This window comes from Anthonomus grandis, chromosome 13 (assembly GCF_022605725.1).
Source record: "Anthonomus grandis grandis chromosome 13, icAntGran1.3, whole genome shotgun sequence".
Classification (NCBI taxonomy): domain Eukaryota; kingdom Metazoa; phylum Arthropoda; class Insecta; order Coleoptera; family Curculionidae; genus Anthonomus; species Anthonomus grandis.
In genome coordinates, this window is record NC_065558.1 from 8269581 (window position 1) to 8296184 (window position 26604).

Here is a 26604-nt window from a genome sequence, read left to right on the forward strand (position 1 = left end):
ATCTGAAACAGAGTGATTTATTTAGATTATTTCCACTGCAAATAAGCTCTACTTACAACTCGTTAAAAGCATACATTACTTACCAGTTATACTTTGTATCACACTATTTACACACACTTAGTCAAACGCTTAGAAATACTCTTTAAAAAAATTGATCTAATAACGGGTTAATACGGACAATATAAAACCCGAAAACTCTGGAAGACTAAATATTACAGTGTGCACAGACCGTGTACCGTCTCCGAACGAGATCCAACAGGTTAATAATAGTAGATACGCCGCTATCGTCAATACAAGTGTTTGTACTCAAAAGTTTCACACGAATAGGCATATCTTAAGGGGGGTTTACACGATACCAGTGACTTGAACAAGTTACTAGAATCCAGTACCAAAAGCAAGTGCTTTGGAAGATAGTTCTTGTCTACATGATGCCAGTCATTTGATCAAGTAACTTGCATAAAATCCATTTTATCACGTTTTTGTAGTGTAGGTTACAGGCGAGAATTAAAAACGTTAAATTTAAATGATGAGTGCGAAGCAGAAGGAATATGTTTTACTTAAAAGAAGCTTAATATTAGGTGTTAAAGTACTGATAGAGGAGTTAATTGACATTGTTCAGAGTGAATTAACAACAAATCCCAAGAAAAGAATTTGGGTTAGAAAATGGCTGGCAAGGAGAAGCACGCATGGTGCATCTAACATGCTTTTAAAGGAACTTGCCATCGAAGACGTTCAAGAATACAGAAACTGTATGAGAATGTCTCCTGCTTCCTTTGACGTTCTTCTGAAAAAAATATCGCTAGCTATACAGCGATCTGACACCACAATGAGAATGGCTTTACCTGCCAGAACAAAATTAGAAATTACTCTGTCATATTTAGCTACTGGAAATAGTTACCGAAATTTGCAGCAGCAATTCCGTGTTTCCCGGCCTGCAATTTCCAAGTTTATTCCAGAAGTATGCGATGCCATATACGATGCATTGGAGGATTTTATACAGGTAAATAATGTCGTATTCCTTTTTTTATAAAATTAAAATCATAGTTTTCAACAGTAAAAAAATAATTATTCATATATCATATTATTCAATTAAACGTAAAATAACACATTATTCTTTAAACTGAAATCTAAATATTAAGTATAAATGAAAATAAAGTATATGATTCTAGCCCCAATTATCAGTATCCAGATCAAAAGCGGATCTATATGCTTCGGAAAGAATATTGCTTGTATTGTTATCTGCCGGTGGTAGGGATGTGTTGGGTGATTCTGGAGAAATCAAGGTTTCACCTGATTCCGGGATCGGAAAAGTACTAAATGCACTGGTGCATCAAGAACCTAATGAGGTGCTTGTACCTTCTATATTTGACACTCTGGAACGAGTCAAAATTTGCTGAATTTCAGCTTGAGCCGTGACGGCCGCTAAAAGGGGCAACTTATTTAATTGTGCAGCTACGCTCTTCCCGAAAATATCGAATTCATTTTCAGATGATTCCGTAGATTGTAGATCTCGAATAGACGTTAAAGAATTTAAGTCTTTGATGCAACCAGCAACTTCTTTAATCTTGGACTTCGCTGCCTTATGGCGTTTTGGAGTAGGTTCATTAATAGCTCCACTAACATTCGCTTTTATTACCTCTGCTGCTAATGGTACTTCTTCGTGTGTTGCCTCTTCAACTTCATCTTCTACTTGTAATGTATTCGATCCATTATATGTTTCTGAGGCCTAGAAAATATCTCATATTCACACATTTGGCATAATAAGAAATTATTTAGTATTTTTTATTTTAGGTACCAAAAAGTAACAAAGAATGGAAAGCTATCGAAAGTGATTTCAACCATAGATGGAATTTTCCAGGATGTTATGGCGCCATTGATGGAAAACACATACTTATTCGAGCTCCTGAGAATTGTGGCAGTAACTTTTTCAACTATAAGGGACAAAACAGTATTATTTTGATGGCAATTGTAGACGGAAATTACAATTTTATATACATTGATGTTGGCTACAATGGAAGAGCCTCAGATGGAGGAGTTTTTGCGCAGTGTTCTATTTTTGCTGCTTTAGAAAACAATATATTACCGGATGGTGGATTTCTTGTTGGAGACGACGCTTTTCCGTTAAAGCATTATTTACTTAAACCATATTCAAAGAATGCACTTACTGTTGATGAAAAAATCTTCAATTATAGATTGTCTCGTGCAAGAAGAATTGTGGAAAATGGTTTTGGTATTTTAGTGTCTAGATTTCGAGTTTTTGAGAAACCCATAGCTTGTGGACTATCATCAGTGGATAAAATAGTCAGAACATGTTGTGCCCTACATAACTGGCTTAGATGCACTACTGTAAATGAATATTTGCCAAAGGGATCCGTTGACGAAGAAGATATCGATCAAGGTAGAATTATTCTTGGAAGTTGGAGGTCAGAAGTAGCTGGTTTGCCATCAGTTTCACGTATAGGAAGTAATCATTCTTCACAATTTGCAAGAAATTTAAGATATAAATATAAACACTATTTTATGATTACAGGGGCCGTTTCATGGCAGGAACGAATGATTTTTTAATTTCATTTTAATATATTTTGTATTCAATTACTAATATAGGTACATATAATAAAAAATATATAGTAGCTTCTTACTTACCAAATTACTGCATGTTACCCTTCTCTTATCCATTGTTTGTAAAAACATATGCATAACTGAAAACCACTTCATTTTTGGTTTATATATTTCATCGGCTCCAGCCCCAGAGCTTTGCGATTTCTTAATTTTTGCTACCTCTTGTACATACGTTGACCTTAGAGTTTTTATTTTGTTTTTTACATCTATTGGGCCAAAATTCTCGATTTCCATTGTTTCCACAATTCTTTTTATAGCCGACTCACGGGCTTGTTTATTTCTATAGATTACCAACTGTGTATTCCAAAGGCACTCTTCCTCCCTATATAATTCTACAAACTTTACTGTGGTATCTTCAGTCCATTTTGCGCACATTTTGAATAATAATAACACCTACACTTTAAAACAATTACTAAAACTACGTACTGATTTATTTACTAAAATCGAACGCTGGAATCATCGTGTCTACACAGGTTTAGTTAAGAGGATAGTGGGAGTGGGGGTAACCACTTGCTCCAGTAAATAGAAATGCTTTCTATTCACTGTACTGGAATCGCTACTAAAATCAGTACTGGAATTTAGTATTGGAATATATGTTTACACAAAGCAAGTACTAAAATCCAGTGCTGGATTTTAGTAACTTGTTCAAGTCACTGGCATCGTGTAAACCCCCCTTTACTATACGACTTTTCGTGTGATATCGTACGGGTATTTTGTAAGATACGCCGAAAATGCAATATACATTTGCACCATTGGTATAACAGTTACAGATACGCCGCTTCGTGAGATCAAAGTGAGTTCCAAAGCAACTTGTTTTACCGGCGTAACTATTTTCTGAACATTTTGTTAGATACGTCACTTCGTGAGATGACCGACGATATAATCCATGGACAATTTCATTAGACACCTATTTCAGCGACTTTCAAAGTTTGTGCAAGAATTTGAAAAAAAAACATTTTCTAAAATATTGATTTTTTTTCTAATTTATTCGACATAAAGCTACTAACTCATAAAATTGACCAGATATTATTTTAAAAATTTATACACATAATCCATGGACAATTTTACTAGACACCTATTTTTAGCGTTTTTCGAAGTTCATACGAGAATTTGAGAAAAAAATATCTTTCGAAAATATTGATTTTTTTTCTATTTATTCGACACAAAGTTCATAGCTCAAGTTCAAGAAATACAATACTTTTCTATAATTCAGATACTAAATAGAGAATTCAATTTTATCCTTAACAAGACAGGCTTGTTCGCATTTTTCCCAAACTAGTTTAAATATTTTCTTCATTAAAGGAAACAAATTAATGTAATATATAATAAAGACGCACACATGTTACACAGGATATGCGCCAAAGTCAAAAACAACAATAGGATGTGCGAGAGTGTAATTTTCTTGGACGAAAAGCGCAATTATACCCATAAAAAATTACATATAAATAATAGTAATATTAAGACACGCTGCGGTTTTGTTGCATAACCAAGAATAAATTACCGGGCAATTCTTTTCGAAATTACAATGGAACCTTTGGATGTATGGTTCACATCAGTCTAAAGATTAAACATCGTTAAAACGTTAAGATTAAAGAGACGAGATAAGTGATTAGTCGTTAATTTTCGGTAAATAATTATCGAAAAGACCGCAAAAAAAAACAAAGACATGACATGTGATAAGGATACACAAGGTTATTACTTTTTTCATTTTTAATACGTCATCGCATATTTTCAGGCAAATTAAAAATGTCGTTATCTTTGGGTAAATATTTGTTTATTTAATGGAAATGTTCTTTTACAAGTAGATAAATACGGTTCTTTTTTAATTTGATGTTTATTCGTTTTTTGAGATTTTCAAAAACTGCTCATTTTTTTTTGTGTGTATCAAATTTAGAAAAGTCTAAGAAAAAATATAAATCAATTGAACCCCATCGACTTGGTACTCTTTTAAAGCTACTTTTTACCAATCAATTCCATCGCATTTTTCACATATTCTCGTACTTTTCCTCCAGGCTATATTTCCAGAATTTTATTTTTTTAAGACCACGAAAGTGATTCTTATATTTCTTTAGAGTTTTTGAGATGGAAACCATAAAAATCACTTTTCAAAACTTCATTCTTTCATGTCGGATATTTCCGGAACATTTCGAGCACTTACATTTTTCGGAAGACCTTTTTTTGAAGATTCATATATACAGGGTACAAAATATCATGTACAAAAGGTAAAAATAAATGCAGCAGATCCTATTTAGGTAATTAATGTTTTTTATAAATTTTAACGCGTCTTAGGGCCGTAGTGGCGTAGTGACGCATTTCCGGACATGGGTTCCTATACTCAAATCGATTCTTCTGTTGCACTGAACAATGAACAACCCCCAGAAGTTTGATCTCATAGTTCTGAAACACCCTGTATACTACTTAGATAGGAAACTCCCGTAAGAGCTAATAGAACGGTGAACATCGATTGACTGCTGCGCCCTCTGAATTTCGAGGAGTAGTACTAACCGGTTAGTTAAGTTATTACTATGCATAAAATTAGTGGGAAATGCGAGGTTCTTTCAGAAATTATGTATAAGTGACAAATGAAGGACTTTATTTAATATGGGGATAAAAAAGTCCCAATTTATCACTTTTTCAGGCATATTTAAACCTGCTACCCTGCACCGAACACAAATATAGAGAACTGCGTGTTGCCTAATGATCAGACGGAAATTCCACTGACAAGGACGGGGGGCGATCATCTTGGGTGGCGTGTGGCGGGAAACTTAAACCTGAGCTATTAGGAGATATTTGACACCAAAAGCGCGAGAAGAAATAAATTAATATTTTAATTTCTTAGTAAAAAATCCTCTAATAAATTTAAATTAGAATAATATAAGCAAATATTGTTATTTCCATTTCCTTTAAAAATAGAAAGAGTCAAAAGATGTCAAAATCACCGCAGAGATCAACGATAAATATGAAGATACACAAGCCAGGGATCAGACTAAAATTCAAAGTAAAAAGGGCATTTTCAGATATGAAAAATAACAAATTCCTCCAAATTGGGGTGAAACTAAAAAAAATTATATATTAAAAAACTAGTTTGGTTTAACTGCCTTAAATAGATATTTTTGTTTTCTTTCAGGCAGTTTAACTTCTTGTTTTCAATTGCCTCACTTGGAAAGGAAGTAAAAGAAAATAAAAGAAAAATTCCAGGCAATTGTATAATTAAAGAAAAAAATCTAATTTTTATTTTCTTCCAGGCAGTTGAGTTTTTTTTCCAACTTCCTTATTTGCCCGGAAATCAAACAAAATTGAAACATTTTTTCCAGGCAATTGTATAATTAAAGAAAAAAATTGATCCATTAGGTATTTAACTGCCTGGAACAAATATTCTAATTTTTATTTTTTTCCAGGCAGTTCAATTTTTTTTCCAATTTCCTCACTTGCCTGGAAGTCAAACAAAATTGAATAATAAAAAGTATAATTAATAAAATGATTATGTGTACAAATTTTCAAAATGATATCTGGTCAATTTTATGAGTTATGAGCTTTGTGTCGAATAAATAAAAAAAAATCAATATTTTCGAAAAATATATTTTTTTTCAAATTCTTGTACGAACTTCGAAAAACGCTGAAATAGGTGTCCAATAAAATTGTCCACGGATTATGTGTACAAATTGTCAAAATAACATATGTTCAATTTTTTTAATAACGTAGTCACTAAGGGAATTCAATTGAAAAGAAAAATTAAAGAAATATCTAGCAGTTCGTAGTAAAATAACTAGTGGTTCGTCTACAAACTACGTGATGTTTTTACCCTTTTTATAGTAAATTTATCATTTATTTTATAGTGGAACTTATTTTGAAAAAGTATATTTCTCCAAAAAAAAACTTCAAGAACTTTAACTGCATAAAAAAAAGAATCACGTTTTTTCTTCTCCTGCCTCGAATGGATGCACTATTTAATTACCTGGAAGAACTTTAATATTGATTTTAATTTTCACTTCTCTGTTTACCACCAGACAGTAAAGAAAAAGGTGACTTCGAACCAGTTCATACTAAATTGTTAGAACTGGTTTTATTGCATAAAATAAGCGCGTTATTAATTGAAACGAAAAATTAAATAAATATCTAGCAGTTCGTAGGAAAATAACTAGGGGTCCGTCTAAGTAGAAATATAGTAATTCTATTGCTATTATGGATAATTTTTCCATTATTTTTTTTCAGGGAACTAGAATATTTGTTTCTTTCTTCCAGTTAATTGAACTCTTTTTATGCTTCATCCAGGTATTTGAAATAACTTTATTTCTGTCAAGGAGTTGGGATAATGGTGTATTACTTCCAGGCAATTAAAAAAATGTTTTCTTCCAAGGAATTGGAATATATTTTTATTTCTTTTCAAGGATTTTTTTTTCTTACTTCCAGGTAATTACAAGTCACGGTTGATTTCTTTTTGGAAGAAAAAAAATTATTCCAAGTCACCCACTTCAAAGCTCAATATTTTAAAAACTAGTTGGGATTTAGAATTTCAAGGATATTTAAAAATTAATGAAGTTGAATTGTTTCACGTAGTTAAAACTAAGGAAAATGCCTTTTTAAACTGTTAAGAAGAAAACAGATGATGACATGAACTACCTAAAAAGGAGAAAAAAGTTAGCTCACGTTTTGTCTGGATGAAAAAAGAAAATATAATTTTCAACTACTACAACTGCCAATCATTTTTTTAAATTCCAATCAGTTAGAAAAAATCTCTGTTTTAAACTTGTTGTTGACACCAAAAACAATTGAAAGGAAATTAAATCTTACATAAGTGGAATATTTAATTTTGTAAAAATTGAGAGTGTTTGAGGAAGAAATGTCTTGCAACTCAGTTACTTGGTGCAGTGAGTGAGGTTATTTTTAAACTATTGCCATACAAATACGTTCGAAACTCAAAAAGAAAAAAGCTTGATCTACGATAATAAATCATTGAACTTTAAAAAGTCTTCATTGTCTTTTACCGAGATTATAACCAACCAATCCACAAACAAAATTAAACAAATTAATAATAACCTCGAGACGAGACCGATAAGACCTCGCAAATATTTTTTTTTTAAAAGATCTAGGGGATTTTCCGTCAATTTTCATTAGAAAAAAAACATATTATATGAAATTAAAAAACAAATTGCCGGTTTCATGCTAGTATTGTTCTAGTGTTGACACACGTTTTTGCGGTCAAAGAATGAAGAATAATCACTGTAATACGCCTGAAATATCCTTCAAACATTCTTTATTACCCGTTTTAAGATTTGTTTTTCCAATTAGCGATAAACCTCAAAATATATTTTTTTTGTTTCGCTTTTGTTATGACGCTAATATCGTTATCTTAAGATATTTTAATTATCTTAATAACCCGAATGATCTAATCTAGGATAGCACAACTAAGAACAAACACATACCAATAATAGATGAGACATATAAATATGACAAATAAATTAGCCTTTGCCCACCATTCATATAAGCCATGCATAAAATATCTGTGTATAATTGGGTATGTGGGTTTTGGTAAATGAAATATGCTTTATGGGTATACAGGATGGTCAATTTAAGGTTTTTTTTTATGATGTATTAATAGAATAGACAATTGTAATAGGGTATTCTATTTTGAACTCTTGATTGTACACTATGGATTTTTTGTTATAAAATATATCGACTCTTCAAATAATTTTTTTTATCATAAAATTTTATGTTTTTTTTCAGCACTTCGTTTTGCAATTTTCCATGTTTTTTTCAGGCTTCTAGGGTATTTTTTTCAAGATTTTATTCTAAGCATTTAATATCATCGTTTCCAGGCTTTAAAAATTATTTCATTCTGTTTTTCAAGCATTTATATCAAAAATTATGATTTGCTTTTCAAGCTTTTTTTTATATTCCAGCTATTGAAAATAATGTTTCAGGCCTTTCAAATATTTAATGTAATTTTCCAGTTTATTCCAGACATTAAAATTATTTTATACCCTCCAAAGACTTGAAGGAGTAATGTTTTATATCTTCCAGGCATCAGGAAGAATTTTTGAAAATAATTTTTCGCTTTGTTTTTTTGCAGGCATTGAAAATCCAGAAGATTTGCAGGCATTTTGTCAATTTTTATGTTTGACTTATCTGACGTAATTTTTTATGTCTTCCAGTTATTGAACATCGTGTTTCATGACTTTCGGACATTCAATGTAATTATTTTCCAGTTCATTCCAGGCATTTAAGATAACTTTTTATGTCCTCCAAAGATTGAAATCCTTTTCCATATTTACACGTTTAATTTAAAAAATTTGAAATACTTAAATTTTTTCTATACACCTAGAGTCATTTTTTATGACATTCAACTAGTGGAAATCATTTTTCAGTATTCTGGAACCGTTTTTGTATTGCAGATCTTTAAGGTAATTTTTTTATGTTCTATGAGAATTTTAAACAATTTCTAGGATCTCCTGGAATCAAAAAAAAATTTCCGTGTTTTTTTTTATAGCACTGTATTAAGTTTTTTTATGTTTTCCAGATAATTGGATTTATTTGAATTTTTTATGCATTTTTACATACTTTTCCACCTTAGTTTAGGTGTTTGACGTGATTTTTATATTTTCCAGGCAGCATTTTTTCTGTTTTTTAGGCCTTTGTCTTCATTTGAAAATATTTTTTGTTTTTCAGTGCATTTAATGAATATTTCCAGTTTATTCCAGGCGTTTAAGGCAATTTGAATACCCTCTAAGGGTTTAAATGATTTTTCAAACTTAGACCAGTTATTTCAGGAATTTAAAATAATTTCATATTTTCTATATACCTTGGAGTAATTTTTTATGACTTTTAGTCATTTTTAGGATTCTGGAACTTTTTTTTATTTCAGACATTTAGGGTAAATTTTTTATGTTCTCTGGGAATTTGAAATAATTTTTAGGATCACCTGGAATCTTAAATAATTTTTTTTAAGTCTCTTTAATAATTTTTTATGTTTTCCAGGCATTAAATATATATTTTTAAATGGCACTGAATATTATGTTTAATTTTCCTATTTTTTCATTTTATTCCAGGCATTGATAATAATTTTTCATGTTTAATTTTTAATTTTATTCCAGGCATTTAATTTTTTTTCCTTAATGTTTTTTTGATCAATTTTGATGTGATGTAAATTAGTGCAGAACTCTGGAATAATTTTTTTATTCCAGACATTTAAGGTAATTTTTGTATTTAATATGTTGTTCTAGTGACCTAGTTAAATTGTGTTGACTTTTAAGGACTAACTTGGATGTGAGAAAACAGCTATGTTCTATACTGACGAACGAAAAGCTTTAATTTTACCGTTCGCCCTGAAGAAGGCCTATTAAAGAAGAGAGAATTTGAGAAAATTTGTATGTGCTAACAATTTTTAGGGTTTCCTGAAATCTGACAAAATGTTCCTTATTCATTTTAATTGCTCTGTAGAAAACGTTTATGTTCTTCAGATATTTGGATTCATGTCTTTTAACGATTTGAATTTTTTTTCGTCTTTGTTATGCCTTTTGAATGATTTGACATTGAAAATTCTTTTAAGCTTTGTCCAGGCATTTGACCTAATTGTTACCTTTTTCAGCCATTGAACATAATTTTTCATGTTCAGTTTTTATTTTATTTTAGGCTTTTGGGGTAATTTTTATGTTGTTCGAGGAGTTTACGTTATAACTGACGTTATAGTTGACGTATAAATATAAAAATTTACATATAAATCATAGAAATATACTATATCTTCTAGACCTAGAAAAAAGATTTTTTATATTTTCCAAGCATCAGTAAGTATTTTATATAATTTCCAGTTTTTTTTTCCGGATATCCGATAGACAAATTTTTCTACATGGAAAATTCAGGTCATTTTAAATTTTATATTTCTTATTTTTTAGAAAATTCACCAAACGCACGTAAAAAATTATTTAAGATATAAAAACAATATGACGTAAAAACAATACAATATTAATAAAACGTTGTCAGATTCAGGAATTTACACTTAAGAATGCCGGAATATTTCCCCCGATTTTACCCATATCTTTTACCCTTAAACTAAATCTCTTTGACAAGCAGAGTATACCTTAAAAAGCATTTTTCATACCAAAAGCCACACACTATAAAAGCACCAAGCGAAGCCTTTAGGATTTGTAGTCATTTAAAAGCGTACATCTATTTTTAAATTACCCGCCTCAAAAGAAATTCAAATTTGGCGCCAAAGATGAGATTTCTTGTCGTTTCATAAGGTTGTACAGGATTGCCATGTTGCATTTTCTAAAGATTCTAGAAGGAATTTAAAAACGTGTTTTTTTTTTGTTGTAAATGTCAAAAAGAGGCGATGGTTATATTTTTTGAGAGAAAATTGGGAAGATACTTTATTGACACAAAGTCATTTGTCATATCTTTATGACACAGTTGCCAGGTCAAGTAGGTTATAACATGTTATATAGAAACTATGATGATTATATGTATAGACACTATCGAACGAATATACTAAGAAAACATGTGAAATTGAAACATAAGAATTGATTCTAGATTTATTGCAACTAAATCTTTAATTTGTTGTTCATTTGATACAATGTGTCCTCGTGACTACACTGTATAATTGGTGTAGTTTAAATGGTTTAGGGGTGAATATTGCAAAAGCTAAGTGTATTTCGAAGATAGATCTAAACATAAAGATAAATGATAATAATATAAAAAGAGTATCCAAAGTCAAGTATTTGGTTATTTGTATAGATCAGTACTATGTACTGGAAGTAATTAAAATATTTGCATTTAAAATGTATTGTATTTCTGAGTTCTTGGACCAAAAAAATTAAAAAAATAGAGCAATGCGAGACACTAGGAAAATCAAGATTGACGCCTATAAAAAAAAATACTACAATGGTTGCCAATTAAAGAGCATTCAAAGTCTCATACCAAGTCGATATTCACCAACATAATACACGTAACAAAATTGATTTTATTTGACACAAGTTACCCAAGAAAGTGCTCAAAATTTTTCGTCTTTTTTTATGGATTAAGAAAATATAATATGCTGCTGACACATATTAAAGAAGAAAACCAAAATGTTCTAATTCCTTCAAAATGACTCCAAAGAACCATTTGTTGACAACACTTGATGGTTTGTTTTGTTCATCTTTTTTGGATCTTCCTAATTTTAGGGAAAATGTCTTTTTTTATATACTGTACAGGGTGTCCTAAATTCGAGGTTGACCATTGGGATCTTGGAAACCGTAAGAGTTACGGGGTCAGTTGCGCAATTTGGAGCTTAATAAAATGACGTTTATTTGTCTTTTATTAGTATCCGGAATTTTAACATTTTTTGAACATTGTCATTTTATTAAGCTCCAAATTGCGCAACTTTGCCTCCATTTAACTGACCCCATAACTCTTACGGTTTCCAAGATCCCAATGGTCACCCTCGAATCTGGGACACCCTGCACATACATATATTTTTAATTGGGAAATTATATTAGTTTTTTGACTAAAAAAATCTGTCTCACGGCCACTCAATCACCCTCTCTCTAATATTTTTAAGTCGAAACTGGCACTGAGATTCCCGTTTTTTACACAACCTGTGCACCATTACCAATTTGTCATTTTTATACAGGGTGTGCCAACAAGGTGTACGGCTAAGATAGCGCTATAAAATTCGGGAGATTTTTCAAACAGCCACGTCAATTTTGTTGGAAAAGGCTAATGACTCATTCTCAAAAAGGGTAAACGCTTGCGTAAAAAATTTAGGAGGTCATATTAAATACAATTTATAATAATTGTAATTGATCTTTAAGTTTTAAAATTAGTGTAATGATGTACATTTATGCAAAAATTCTTAAGTAATTATCTAAAAATATACAGGGACATTAAAACATTTGAAAAATTTGAGATATTGCGTATTTAATTTCAGCAAGTTTGAAAGTTCTTTAGAACACCCTGTATCAAAAAATTACAAATTATTATAGTCAGTCTAGAGGAGGTACCCTAGACTAACTGTGGTACAAGTTTGATAGGCGCAGAATAAATTTTAAGTTAATTATGATTTTTTAAACGAACCCTCTAAAAGGCAAAAAATCACATAAAAAAATTAATTACGTTGCAACGCCGCACGGAAATTTTAAAAACGTTATACCAAAATAAAGTACTCTTTTTGCCTCACATTTTAGTACCATAATATACAGGGCGTACCATTTAAAAAAAAATCATCATTTTATAGTAACTTTTTTGTGACACATTCAGTATACATAAAAATATTTTTAGTTCATAGGTTTTTGTCAACCCTACAACTTTGCTGTAGCTAACTTTTTGCTCTACCTCCTATAGTTAAGGCGTTACCTTAGCCGTACACCTTGTTGGCACACCCTATATATGGAGCTGACTCTGATTAAATACTAATGACTATGACTACAAATCCCTAAAGGCCTCTTTAAAAACGATACTATACAATAACAAAGACATAAATTAGTACGGTTAGTAAGCCCGGGTTAGTATACCTGAATGACATGCTTCCAGTTAGAGACCTGATTACAATGACCGCAACGGAAAGGGGGGACGTTGGCGTTAGTACTACCGGACGAGCCCCCTCCGCCCCTCGACGCCGCGGTTGTAGCTGTTGATGAGCCGTTTTGGTTATTTACACTTGCCTCGTCATCATCATCATCATCTCTATCATGATCATCATGAGGACTACTCGTACCCCGTAAACTTAAATCCTGATGCGTGGCGAACAGCGAGGCGAGCGCGCTACTCGCACCGCCCGAGCCCGTGCTAGTGACCAGAGCGAGTGGTGAGGCGGCAGTACCGAGGGCGGCCGCTTGGTGGGCCTGCGCCGCCGCCACCGCCTGCTGGAACAGTTGCTCCTGGTGCTGCTGGTCGAGCAGCAGGTCCGTCGGTGACGGTTGTTGCTCGTAGTGACCTCTCACGTGTTGAAGCAGGATGTCTCTGGATGCGTCTCTGCAATGTTGAATTCAAATAATAGTAAACATTCAGAGATTAGAGGGACACAAAGTCAATGGTCTCAAAAGATTTTTTTTTTTTTTTTGAAAACAGAAAGCAACCCTAGTATAAAAACAACAATGCATAGACACAAATTACAATATAGAGATTTGACTTACCGGTAAAGCTATTGGATTAACACCACAACTTTTTATACTAGGGTTGCTTTCTGTTTTCTTTTAGATCTGACGATGCCTTAGGGCAAAACACGTGTAATCATTTAAAAAAAAAAAAAAAAATAATAAACATCTTTTAAGACCATTGACTTTATGTCCCTCTAATCTCTGAATTTTTATTATCAAGAGGTCTCTTTGAGAAAAATGGACTACTTTTTTGAATTTCAAATAATAGTAATAATCCAAGCTATGAACGAGAGAGAAACTTAGAAATATCTGGGATTTTAACAAGCAAAACGAACAAAACAAAACGAGGAGTAAAAAATGAATACCTCCAACGAGTAAAGCTTTACTGAGAATCACATGCGTGAAGCTTGTATGGTGAAAATCGGAATCGTATGTCGGCCATCTTGCTTGGCAAAATTGACAGGGAGCTGACAGACAGTAATGACATTGACCATTTGAGTTTGTTTTTTATTTCAATGAATGCTGAAATCAAACTATATGTATGTGTTTAATTTATAAAGAGATCACTGAAGCTTGAAGTTTTTTCAGGCTTCCAGGGTATTTTTTCTAAGATTTTATTCTAAGCATTTAATCTATCGTGAATTTTTATGTTTCACATTTTTCTTGTGAATCTGTACGTTTTTCAGGCATTTAAAATAATTTTTCATTTAATTCCAGGCATTCGAAATGCCATGAAAGTTTTTCGGGAATAAATTTTCATATTTTCCAAGAACTTCTACAATTGTTTCCTCCAGGCACTTGAAGTAGTTTTCATGCTTTCCAGGATTTAAAAATTATTTCATTCAGTTTTTAAGCATTTGTACCAGGAATTATTATTTTTCCTTTTCAAGCACTTTAATAATTTTTCTTTATTACTCCAGGCATGTGATCAATTTTTGTTTGACATCTTTGAGGTAATTTTTTGTCTTCCAGGTATTGGAAGTCCTATTTCAAACCTTTCAAACATTTAATGTAATTGTCCAGTTTATTTCAGACGTTTCAAATTATTTTTTTTGCCCTTCAAAGACTTGAAAGAATAATGTTTTATATCCTCCAGCCATCAGGAAGAATTTTTTTAAATAAATTTGAGGCTATTCCAACAGTTTTTTGCTTTGTTTCATGTATTTTTGCAGGCATTGAAAATCAATTTTTTATTCCAAATTTTCCTCTGTTTTTCATTTGGTCAATTTTTATGTTTGACCTATGCGACATAATTTTTTATGTCTTCCAAAGATTGGAAGTTCTTCAACAGGAAGGCACAAACATCAGGATCTTTCTAATAAGTAACAAATCGTATATTGATCTCTCCAAAGGTCACAGTAATAATTATAATGATTTGTACAAGACTGTCAATGATCACATATTGATTATGGCGAGGTCATACAGTTATAAACAGAGATCGATCAATTTTTGTAGGTTACGTATTGCCCTTATTAAAAGTAGTAACAAATTAACAGCATTGATGCACATATATTCGGAATTTCTTTGAAAAAAAGCTGGTAAATGAGATATGCTAAGATGGTCCCTGCTCTGTCCCTCGTGACAACTGACAACCCTCAGGATAAAAATTATGATTTTCCTGGAAAGTTGTTTGGAATTTCTTTACATTACAAGTACAACCTGAAGTACAAGGAAGGCATAGTCAGAAAACTCAGCTTAAAAAATGAGGCCTACAGAATTCTCGATGATGCAGCGAATCCTTGAAATGAGTCGCTGAAATCCTTACAAAAGAAGTTAAGATATTGGAAGTTTCATTATAGGAGCTGTTAAACCTAACACAAGTTTCTTTGGCAGATATGCTTAAGTACATTCAACTGCCTGAAAAAACTAAGAGCTTTTGTCCACATAGCTGAGTTGAGGCTGATGTTAGGTTTATCCTATAGATGCTCTCTAAATATACTGAACTCCTTGAAATAAATAAAAAATTACTTCCAGGCAGTTGAGTTAAATCCATACACCTCCTCATCAAGAATCAGAACATTTTGATCATAAAGTGCTTCGATACAGGCTGATTAACAAAGTTTTTACTACAGAAACTTCTGTACTTAAACCAATCAATAATGTCTGGAAAATCTATCAATATCTTGACACCTGGTTATCAAATCCAGATCATTCTTGAACCTTAAGATCTGTTTCAACTATGATCGAAGGAATCATTGAAATCCTTTTTGTAGAAGTTAAGTTATTAGAAGTTTTATTATAAGAGCTCCTGTATGTAAAACAACCATCTTTGGTGAGTCTAATTATGTATGTTCACTCAACTGCCTGGAAGAATCTTTTACCTTCCTCAGACAAACCGTGTGGACTATTTTGGTTTTTGCGACAAACGGCTGCAGCCAAACCGTATGGATATCGAGAATCGTTTTTATATGAGAAATATTTAATGAACTCTATACTTAACCAATATAAATTAGTATAAATAGAGTGGTAGTACTAGTAGATCAAATATTTGTGTGCTAAAATATGGGATGCTCTGGTACCTAAAAGTTGTGTGGACTCTGATCAATTCGTTCTTGAGTGAAGATTGGAAACATTGAAACTTTGACGTTGTTTATGCGCTAAAACTCTCTCGCCTAACCGATCATATTAATATTAGAAGATCATTATCACATTTTGCTAGTTGCATAAGTTAAGGTCGCGTCGTGGAATTATGTAATTCTTGTTAAAATTAACAGACTGGTGATCTTTTTTGGGGGAAATGTCTTTAGGTTGTAACAAAAAAAGATGCCAACTAATTGTGTTTTATTTCCACAACAGGCCCCTTAATCTTCTCCAATAGTAAAATTCACTTTACAGTTAAAAAAAATGCTTTTAGTAAGACATGATGTAGTTATGTATATACGTCATTCCTGGTAAATGTTCATGTAGTACGTCGAATAAACGTTAAAACACCAACTCGATCAAAGAAATTAAAAGAAAATTGAAGTGCCAAAGATCACGTGTGCTCCCACCAACTAATTAAATGCAATTTTCTTAATTAGTGACAGTGGTGCGCGTTTTCTTCTACAAAAACTTTTAACTAACAACATGTTCATGGCTATAATTGCCAGGAAAAAAATCTTGTTTCTTTTAATCTTTCGGGTTCACAGTGCAAATCGTTCGACAGAAAAAAGATATTTAAACGTGTATAAATAATTCGGTCGGGTTTTTTTAATTGACGGGTAATTTTGTTCGGAATTATACTGTCGTTATAAGAAGTAAAAATTATCAAATCTTAATGGGGAAAATGTAGGACTAAAGTCAGGATTTGCGATGAATATTTTACATTTAAAAGTCGATTTTCTGTTACACTATTACAGTTTCAAGAAAATATATAGAGAGGATTTTGGTAGAAAACATTCCTATCTACACTTTTGATTACTACAAGTTTTATTATAAGATTAGAAGATTTCTAATTATCGACATTTTAAAAATTCAAATTTGATTTTTTCAGAAACCATTATAATTATGAGAGAAATTTTAGATCCACTTTTGGTAGAAAATCTCCCGTTCTCTAAGTTTTGTTATTACATGTTTTTTTTATAGGAATAATGGTTTCTGAGTTATAGACATTTTAATGTTTTTAATTTAATTTTTTTAAAAACTGTTATAGTTCTGAGGAAACTATAGTAACATTTTTGATAGAAAATTTTTCACACTATAATTTAGGTTATTACCGTTTTTTCATTAAGTAGTGAGTTCTGAGTTATAGACATTTTATTGTTTCAAACACGAATTTCTCAAAAAGTGTTATAGTTATGAGAAAAATTGTAAAAACACTTTTGATAGAAAATTGTTTGCTTAACAATTTTGATTATTATAGTTTTTACATAATATTTGTGGTTTCTGAGTTACAAACATTTTAATTATTGAAATTCAGATTTCTCAGAAACAGTTATAGTTATGAGAAAAATTATAGGAACATTTTTCATAGAAAATTTTTCATTCTATAATTTTTGTTATAAGATTAGTGGTTTCTGAGTAACAAACATTTTAATTCTTCAAATTCAGATTTCTTAAAAACAGTTACAGTTATGAGAAAAATTATAAAAACATTTTCGATAGAAAATTATTTGTTCTACAGTTTTGGTTATCACAGTTTTTTTATAAGAATAATGGTTTCTGAGTTACAAACACTTTAATTCTTCAAATTCAAATTTCTCAAGAATAGTTACAGTTATCAGAAAAATTATAAAAACATTTTTGATAGAAAATTTCTTACTTAATAATTTTAGTTATTATAGTTTTTACATAATTTTAGTGGTTTCTGAGTTACAAGCATTTTAATTCTTCAAATTCAAATTTCTCAAAAACAGTTATAGTTATGAAAAAAATTATAAAAACATCTTTGGTAGAAAATTTCTCATTCTACAATTTTTGTTATTACAGTTTTGTTATAAGATTAGTGGTTTCTGAATTACAAGCATTTTAATTCTTTATATTCAAATTTCTCAAGAATAGTTACAGTTATGAGAAAAATTATAAGAACATTTTTGATAGAAAATTATTCATTCTGCAATTTTTCTTATTACAGTTTTGTTATAAGATTGGTGGTTTCTGAGTTACAAACACTTTAATTTTTCAAATTCAAATTTCTCAAAAATAGTAACAGTTATGAGAAAAATTATAGGAACATTTTTGATAGAAAATTTCTTACTCAATAATTTTAGGTATTATAATTTTTACATAATGTTAGTAGTTTCTGAGTTACAAGCATTTTAATTCTTCAAACTCAAATTTCTCAAGAACTATTATAGTTATGAGAAAAATTAAAAGAACATTTTTGATAAAAAATATTTCTCTCTGCAATTTTGGTTATTACAGTTTTTTTATAAGTTCAGTGATTTTTGAGTAATTGACTTTTTAATTCTTCGAATTCAAATTTATCAAAAAATTATATCCTTATGAAAAAGTTGTAGAAACATTTTTGATAAGAAATCTTCCGATGTACAATTTTTCCACAAAATGAATAAATTTATAAAACCATATATAACTACCATTGAAACTACCATACATATGTACAAAAAAATGATCGCTAAACTGAAATAGGAAAACTTTGATCCATTATAGCCAAAAAACCAATATGCTCAAACGTCTAAAATTATTTCTAGGACCGTTTCAAAAGTATCGATAATCCTTTAAAACTCTTACAAGCCAATCCCCAGATATCTATCAACAACAAACACAAGATAAGACTTCAATGTATATAATTTTTCGAGAGAAAAAAACCCGAATTCAAAGATTAAAATGTTACCGCTGCAATAGATCAAATTCTGTTGTAGCTTTTATGTTCTATGCACGTACCATATAAAATAAACGTGTCGCGTATATATCGGTGCTTTTTTTCCAATTTCCCTTATCGCCGCAGTAACAAAAAGTACTTTAAAATTTACGTCTTCTTATCGACAAAAGAACAATATACTTAATAATTTTAATTGCGAAATGCGCCATTACCCACCACGACTTATATATTTTTTTTCCTGCAAATTGCAATTTCTTATCGGACATATTATACACATATGCACATGTGTGCGAAAATGTGGCCGCCCCGTTTAAAATCAACGCTTTTTCATTCTTGATAACACTATATTTTTTTTCATTTTCACGGTAATTTTTAGGTAAGTAGTAGTACGCGACGAGTCTTTCGTTCAAGGTTTCCCCGTATTGTATAACGTTTAATTAACTTGCTTGTTGCTTGAACCCGACTCGTTATTATTGTCGTACTTGGTATTTTTCTCACACACTGAAATATAGATTCACGTGGCAAGAATTCGTCCAGTCGTCTTTTCCAGACCAAATTCAATCCAGCATTTTATTTATGCATAAGTAGAGAGTAATTTCCAATCTATTTTAGATGCGAGAAAAATTATAGATATGAAAAAAAACCGTTAACTCTACATTTTTAATAAACTCGACAATGAACATTTATCAATATTCGCAAGACCTCTATTACATACGATAGACAATTCCTTTGATGTTGCCGACACTCGGCAACAAACATTTGTCGATATTCAAGTAGGTGTGTTATAATGCAAATCCCATGGAGCTTTATTACACAAAAATCGAAAAAGCAGTCTACTTAATCGCTACTTAAATTTTTTGGTACATTTCTGGGTAATTTTTAGGCATTTAAGATGAATTTGTAGTGAAATTTTTATATTTATATATATTAATATTTTTTTTTTATATTTACATGATCTCTCTCAAATAAAAAACATGCTTTGTCAGTTTATGGCCTCTTTCTCTATGTGTATTAAAAATCATAATATATTCATGCTTTATAAATTCGTTAATTCATAGTCATTTTCCTTGAATTAATGCCCAACAGCCTGGAATAGAAAAATTATGAATTTATTATTAACTGCTTATAATAAATTCGTGAATTTATGATCAGTTTTTCTAAATGCTAAAATTAAAACTCTATGATCAATTGTTTGAACTAAAAACTCAAAATCTGCTCTATATGCTTAAATTATGAAATTATGCTCAACTGCCTGGACGAAGATATTTATTCCTTTATGATCAACTGTTTGGGATGAAAAATAAGAAATCTATAATCAACTCTTTGGAATAAAAAAATCATGAATCCTTAGCGATCTCCTCTAAATGCTTAAATCTCCAATTTATAATCAACTTCCTGAGAAGGAATAGAATAATTATAAATCTATGATTAACTGCTTGGAATAAATTCACGAATGCGTGGTTATTTTTTTCTAGACCAATCAAAAATTCTGAATAAGCAGATTTGCCAAAGAAGATTGATTGTTTCAAGTAGAGGGGCTTCTATAATATAAAATGAATGGAATTATGTAAAAAATTTATTGGATGTCTTGATATAAACATTAAATACTAGTAAAACTTTATTGCAAGCTTATGAGCCACCATTTTATAATAAAATAACTAAATCGAATAGACAAATTCTACGGGCAGCTTTTTGGCGCCCAACACATTTCATAATAAAATTGCCAAATTTTGACATGAAAAACGATTTAAAAGTCGTTGAATATTATTTACCATAAATGTAAACTATAAAAGTAAATCGAAAGCGCCCGTTAAAGAAACATAAATGTCAATGCAGATTTAAAATTGACGTGGAATCAATAATTACAACATTTTAGCTATTTGAAATCAGGATATTTAGTTGCAAATAAGAGACACATTATTTTATTTCTTCCAGGCGCTCTAGTGACAAAAATATCAATATTTTAATTTTTAGTATATAAATTTTAGTAATTTTTTTAAAAAGTGCTAAAAAAGCCATTGAAGTATCCCAGAAATCAAAAATTATAACAATTATCTTGTTTTTTCCAGGCACTCTAGTGAGAAAAATGTCAATATAAATTATCAATATATTCTTTGGTATATTTCTGGGTAATTTTTAGGCATTTACGATGAATTTGTAGTAAAATTTGACATATTTGATTTTACCAACATTCGATAACGAACATTTGTCACAATTCTCTCTAACACTAAATGCGCTGTCAATTCCTTTGATGTACATATCTGTACGTATATTTTTTGATATTTACATGATCTCTCTCAAATTAAAAACATGGTTTAATGGAATTATGTTAAAAAAAATTGTTGAATATTCTGATATAAACATTAAATACTAGTGAAGCTTTATTGAAAGCTTATGAGTTACCATTTTATAATAAAATAACTCCATCGATTATACAAATTTTACGGGCAGCTTTTTGGCGCCCAACACATTTCAGAATAAAATTGTCAAACTTCTCAACAATAAATTTTGATATGAAAAACGATTTAAAAGTCGTCGAATGTTATTTACCATAAATGTAAACTCTAAAAGTAAATACAAAGCGCTTATTAAACGAAGATAAATGTCAATGTCAGATGTAAAATTGACGTCTCGTATATAATAGACAGTTTTTGATAGAACAAGAAGGTTGTGCGTTAACCGTAACACATACACTATTATTAATTGATTATATTGAGATGATTGATTGTGTTGAGTACAGGAGCTCTTGTAGTAAAAAAGACCCAAATCACAGGCGTAACTGTTTTAAATAAAACTATATTTAATAAGCACTTGATGATCAAAGTGGTGTAATTTTTGCTTAGGATGTGTACGGAATGACAGGATCCAAGTTAATTTTTACTTATTCTAAGTATATTTAAAGAGCTTTTATGGTATAACCCTAAAAACTAGCCTCAACTCAACCGCCTGGATGAAAGCTCTTAGTTCTTCCATGGTGTTGAGTGTACCTAAGCAAGTTTACCATAAAACTTCCAATATCTTAACTTCTACTGCAAGGATTTCAATGAATCCTTCGATCATAGTTGAAGCAGACATCAGGGGATCTCACGGAACTAAGAATGACCTCATTTTGATTACCAGATGCCAAGATATTAAAGGATTTACCACACATAATTAATTGTGTTAATTACAGGAGCTCCTATAATAAAACTTCTAATATCTTCACTTCTACTGCAAGGATTTCAATGATTCCTTCGATGACTGTTAAAGTATACATCAAAAGATCTTAAGGTTACAGACTAACCTAGTTTTGTTTGCCAGATTCCAAGATATTAACAGATTTGTCAGACATGATTGATTATGTTGAGTACAGGGATTGCTATTGTAAAGAAATTCCCAAATTACAAGAGTGCCTGTACTCAATAAAATCATTTAGCCCTTGTAAGTCAGCTCATATTTAAGCATTTAATGTATAAAGTGGTGTCATTCTTGATCAGGTGTCCGAAATGACAGGATTTCACTCAACTGCCTGGAAGTAAATTTGTATTTATTTCAAAGAATCAAGAAGTATTTATGGGATAAACCAGCTTAAACTCAACTGCATGGACAAAGACTCTTAGTTCTTTTAGATTGCGTTAGGTATAGGAGCTCCTATTATAAAACCTACAATATCTTAACTTCTACTGCAAGGATTTGAATGATTTCTTTGATTATAGTTGAAGCAGACATCAGGGTATTTCAAGGTTCAAAAATGATCTCATTTTGATCATCAGGGGCCAAAATATAAACGGATTTGTCAGAGATTATTGATTGGGTTGAATACAGCAGCTTCTGTAGTACCCAATGCCCAAATCACACAAGTGCCTCTACTCAATAAAATCATTCGACTTTTGTAAATAAACCCATATCTAAGATCAAAATGTACGGAATGACATGATTCAACTCAACTGCCTGGACAAAGACTCTTAGTTCTTTTAGATTGTGGTAAGTATAGGAGCTCCTATTATAAAACTTCCAATATCTTAACTTCTACTGAAAGAATTTTAATGATTCCTCCGATCATAGTTAAAGGAGACATCAGGGGATCTCACGGAACCAATAATGACCTTATTTTGATTGCCAGATGCCAAGATATTGACGGATTTACCAGACATAGTTAATTGTGTTAGGTACAGAAACTCCTGTAATAAAAGTTCAATTTTCTTAACTTCTACTGTAAGGATTTCAATAATTCCTTGGATCATAGTTAAAGCAGACATCAGACATCTTACGGTACAAGAATGACCTCATTTTGATTGCCAGATGCCAAGATATTGAAGGATTAACCACACATAATTAATTGTGTTAAGTACAGGAACTCCTATAATAAAAGTTTAATTTTCTTAACTTCTACTGCAAGGATTTCAATGATTTCTTCGATCATAGTTGAAGCACACATCAGGGGATCTCACAGTATAAGAATGACCTAATTTTGATCATCAGATGCCAAAATATCTACGGATTTGTCAGAGATGATTGATTGGGTTGAGTACAAGAGCTTCTGCAGTAAACAATGCCCAAATCACACAAGTGCCTGTACTCAATAAATTCATTCGACTCTTGTAAATCAGTCAATATTTTAGTCCTCGATGACGAAAATGTACGGAATGATAGGATTCAACTCAACTGCCTGGAAGTAAATTTTTATTTATTTCAAGGAATTAAGAAGCAGGGAGATCAGGGATCTCTTGGTACAAGAATGACCTCATCTTGATTGCCAGATGCCAAGATATTGAAGGTTTTACCACACATAATTAATTGTGTTAGGTACAGGAACTCCTATAATAAAAGTTCAATTTTCTTAACTTCTACTGCAAGAATTTCAACGATTCCTTCGATCGTAGTTGAAGCAGACATCAGGGATCTCACGGTACAAGAATGACCTCATTTTGATTATCAGATGCCAAAATATCAACAGATTTGTCAGTGATGATTGATTGAGTTGAGTACAAGAGCTTCTGTAGTAAATACCATTGTACTCAATAAAATCATTGATCTCTTGTATTCAACTCAACTGCCTGAAAGTTAATTTTTATTTATTCTTTATTGCATTTTTAAAAAACTTTTATAAGAAAAACTCAACTGCTATAATCCTTGCAGGTATTAATCTATGGACTGGATAAGACAAAGAGTCAACACCTTAAAGACTGAGTTTAATAACACTCACCTGAAGTTACACTTCTTGCACTTGAACAAGGTCCTCTTGCCGTCCGAACTGGATCTCTTCTTCTCCTGAGTGACGTTGGCCATCAGCTGCTTCTCAGCAACTTTCAGAGCTGGACTGGCCCTGATGTTGCTGCTACTCAGCTTCAAGAGCGAATTAAAGTCCCCACTGGTAGGCGCCTTCTGTTGTTTCTCCTTGCTAGTGGAGGGCGAGCTGTTCCTGTCGTGGTTCCTTGGTCTAGTACCCGACCCGCCGCTAGTCTCGTTATTCTGTAAACTGCTCAACGGTATCTCGGTGAGATACTTATTGTATTTGGTGTAGTTCCTTCGGCCGGTTTCGTCGGTCATGAGCACCTTAGCGTTTTCGTGTGCCTGGTCCCTCACCGATTTTAACTTGATATGTTTGGTGATGTCCCATCGCCAGTTGGACCTGTACGAGCACAAGGAGCACTCGAACGGTTTCTTGTTTAAATGTCCGACGATATGGACGTGGAATCTGGAGGCCGTGGAGGCCCAGAAGGTGCAATGGGGACATTTGAAGACCCGCTTGTGTTGCGCCACCGAGATGTCGTTGCCGTGTGTAGGGATTTTTTCTGTTGGTACGGATATGGGGGATTGTCGTACCGGTGTCGTCGGGATGTTGTTGTTGGTGGTGCTTAAGGTGTTGTTGTTCTCTTGGATGAAGCTGTTCTCGCTTGTCACGGGGGATTGGGTGCGTATGGAGAGGTCCAGGGAGCCGTTATCCTCGATTTTGTCCTCTTGGTATTCGTAGTTGGAGTCGTCTACGTCGATGTCCATTGGTACCAGGATGTCATTCCAGACGAAGACTTTGTTTTCCATCGGGTGCGGTTTGGTTTCGGTTGGTTCCTCTTCGGTACTGTTGCGGTCTTCGTCTATTTTCAGTTCGTTTTCGTGTTCCGATGAGGTGTCGTCCTCCTATGAATTAGATTCGATGTTAATTTTTTGATTCTTGGAATATCTAAAGGAAACAAAAACTTTTTTTTGTCTTTTCGTTTTTCTTTTTTTGACTTGGTATCAATGTAGGAAATGAAAAAATTTTAACACAGGCCTAAGTTGTGGTCTAGTAAAATTTTTCGTTTGATTCTTTGATGTTTAATTAAGATAATATGAAAAATTAGAATCACATTATTTTTTTTTTAAATATCTATAGTTAGTACTATGAATTATATTATAACTTTTAAGTTGTGTCTATAAATTGGATTGTGTAGTTGTGAAAATTTCCGTAATATATTGTATCTTTTTATTTTAAACAGTGAAAAAAGAAAAATATGAAAAATGAAAAAAATATTAATAACAACATTTTCCGTAAATCAAAAAAAAAACAAACAGGTGGGGTTTCATACAAATTACTGTCATTGATTGAAAAAGAAAATTACAAACAAAAAAGTATTTTTTACTAGTTTTCCTCTTTTTTTTAATTTTAGAGTTTTTGGTTTCGCTTAAATTATTTTCATAAATAAATATTTAATCTTGTTATTCGGTCAAAGTCAAAGAAAAGTCAAAATACTTTTTTCCTAAAAAAATTTACCATTTAAAGGAAAATGAAAAAGGAACAATAGCAAAAGGAAGGAAACAAGGCAAATAAATAATAAACTAATTCATATTTAATTTAATAAATAAAAAAAATACCAAATAATAATTATTTATATAACTCTTGAAATAATGATTAAAAAAATAATTTTACCTAAATAAAAGTTGAAAAAACAAAATGACGATATGTATAAAGAATTAAATGATAGAAAATGGATATTAATGAAGAAGAACCTAATCAAAAATTATATTGAGTATTTTTAATATAAAATTATAGATATGCAAAAAATACAAGAAATCAAAAAACTTTTTAACTTTTAAAAGGTTATTTTTATTTTCCTATCCAGAATCGGAACTCTTTTAATTTAATTGCTTCTTCCAGGCATTTGACTACATTTTTCCCTTTAAATATTAACTATGTTAAACCCTTTAAAGTTTGTTTTCTCAATATTTAATTTTAATTAAAAATTCCACGTTGGGCGCCAAATTTATAAATTTGTTTTTTTTTTTAAGACAACATTAAACTGTCTGGAAGACTTCAATAGCTCGAAAAAATCCAAAAAAATTGAAAATAAACTTTTTAAAGTCTTCTTAGAACAAAAATTAAGAACTTAAATTTTATTAGGATATTATTAAAAATTTAAAGCAGCTTTAGTAAAAAAGACTTAACCAATAAAAAAATATGGTTTTTTAAATGTCGATTTCAAAAGAGAAATAATTGTAAAAATACAGAACATGCTAAAAATCAAAAATTTAGGAAAGATTCCACAATTTTGATTTTTTTTTAAACCCAGAAACTTAAGAAAAAAAACTTTGCAGAAGTCCTCTGGTCTGAAAAACCTTGGAAGAGACAAAAGTTGATTTTAACTACCTGGAAAAAAAATTTAAAAATGACATCAAATGCCTGGAAGAAAAACATTT

General features: G+C 31.2%; 1 protein-coding gene across 5 annotated transcripts in view; it reads right to left on the reverse strand.

Moving 5' to 3' along the window:
* The window catches only part of LOC126743997 (zinc finger protein 236-like), a 168516-nt gene that overhangs the window by 9563 nt on the left and 132349 nt on the right, over positions 1-26604 (reverse strand). For 4 of the 5 annotated variants that reach the window (XM_050451300.1, XM_050451301.1, XM_050451299.1 and 1 more), the window contains 2 exons: positions 24137-25068; positions 13107-13566 (listed from right to left, as the gene is read on the reverse strand). In XM_050451300.1, coding sequence (XP_050307257.1) covers positions 13107-13566; positions 24137-25068 — 1392 coding nt within the window. The remainder of the gene's footprint in view (positions 1-13106; positions 13567-24136; positions 25069-26604) is intronic. The other variant, XM_050451302.1, reaches the window with a different exon arrangement.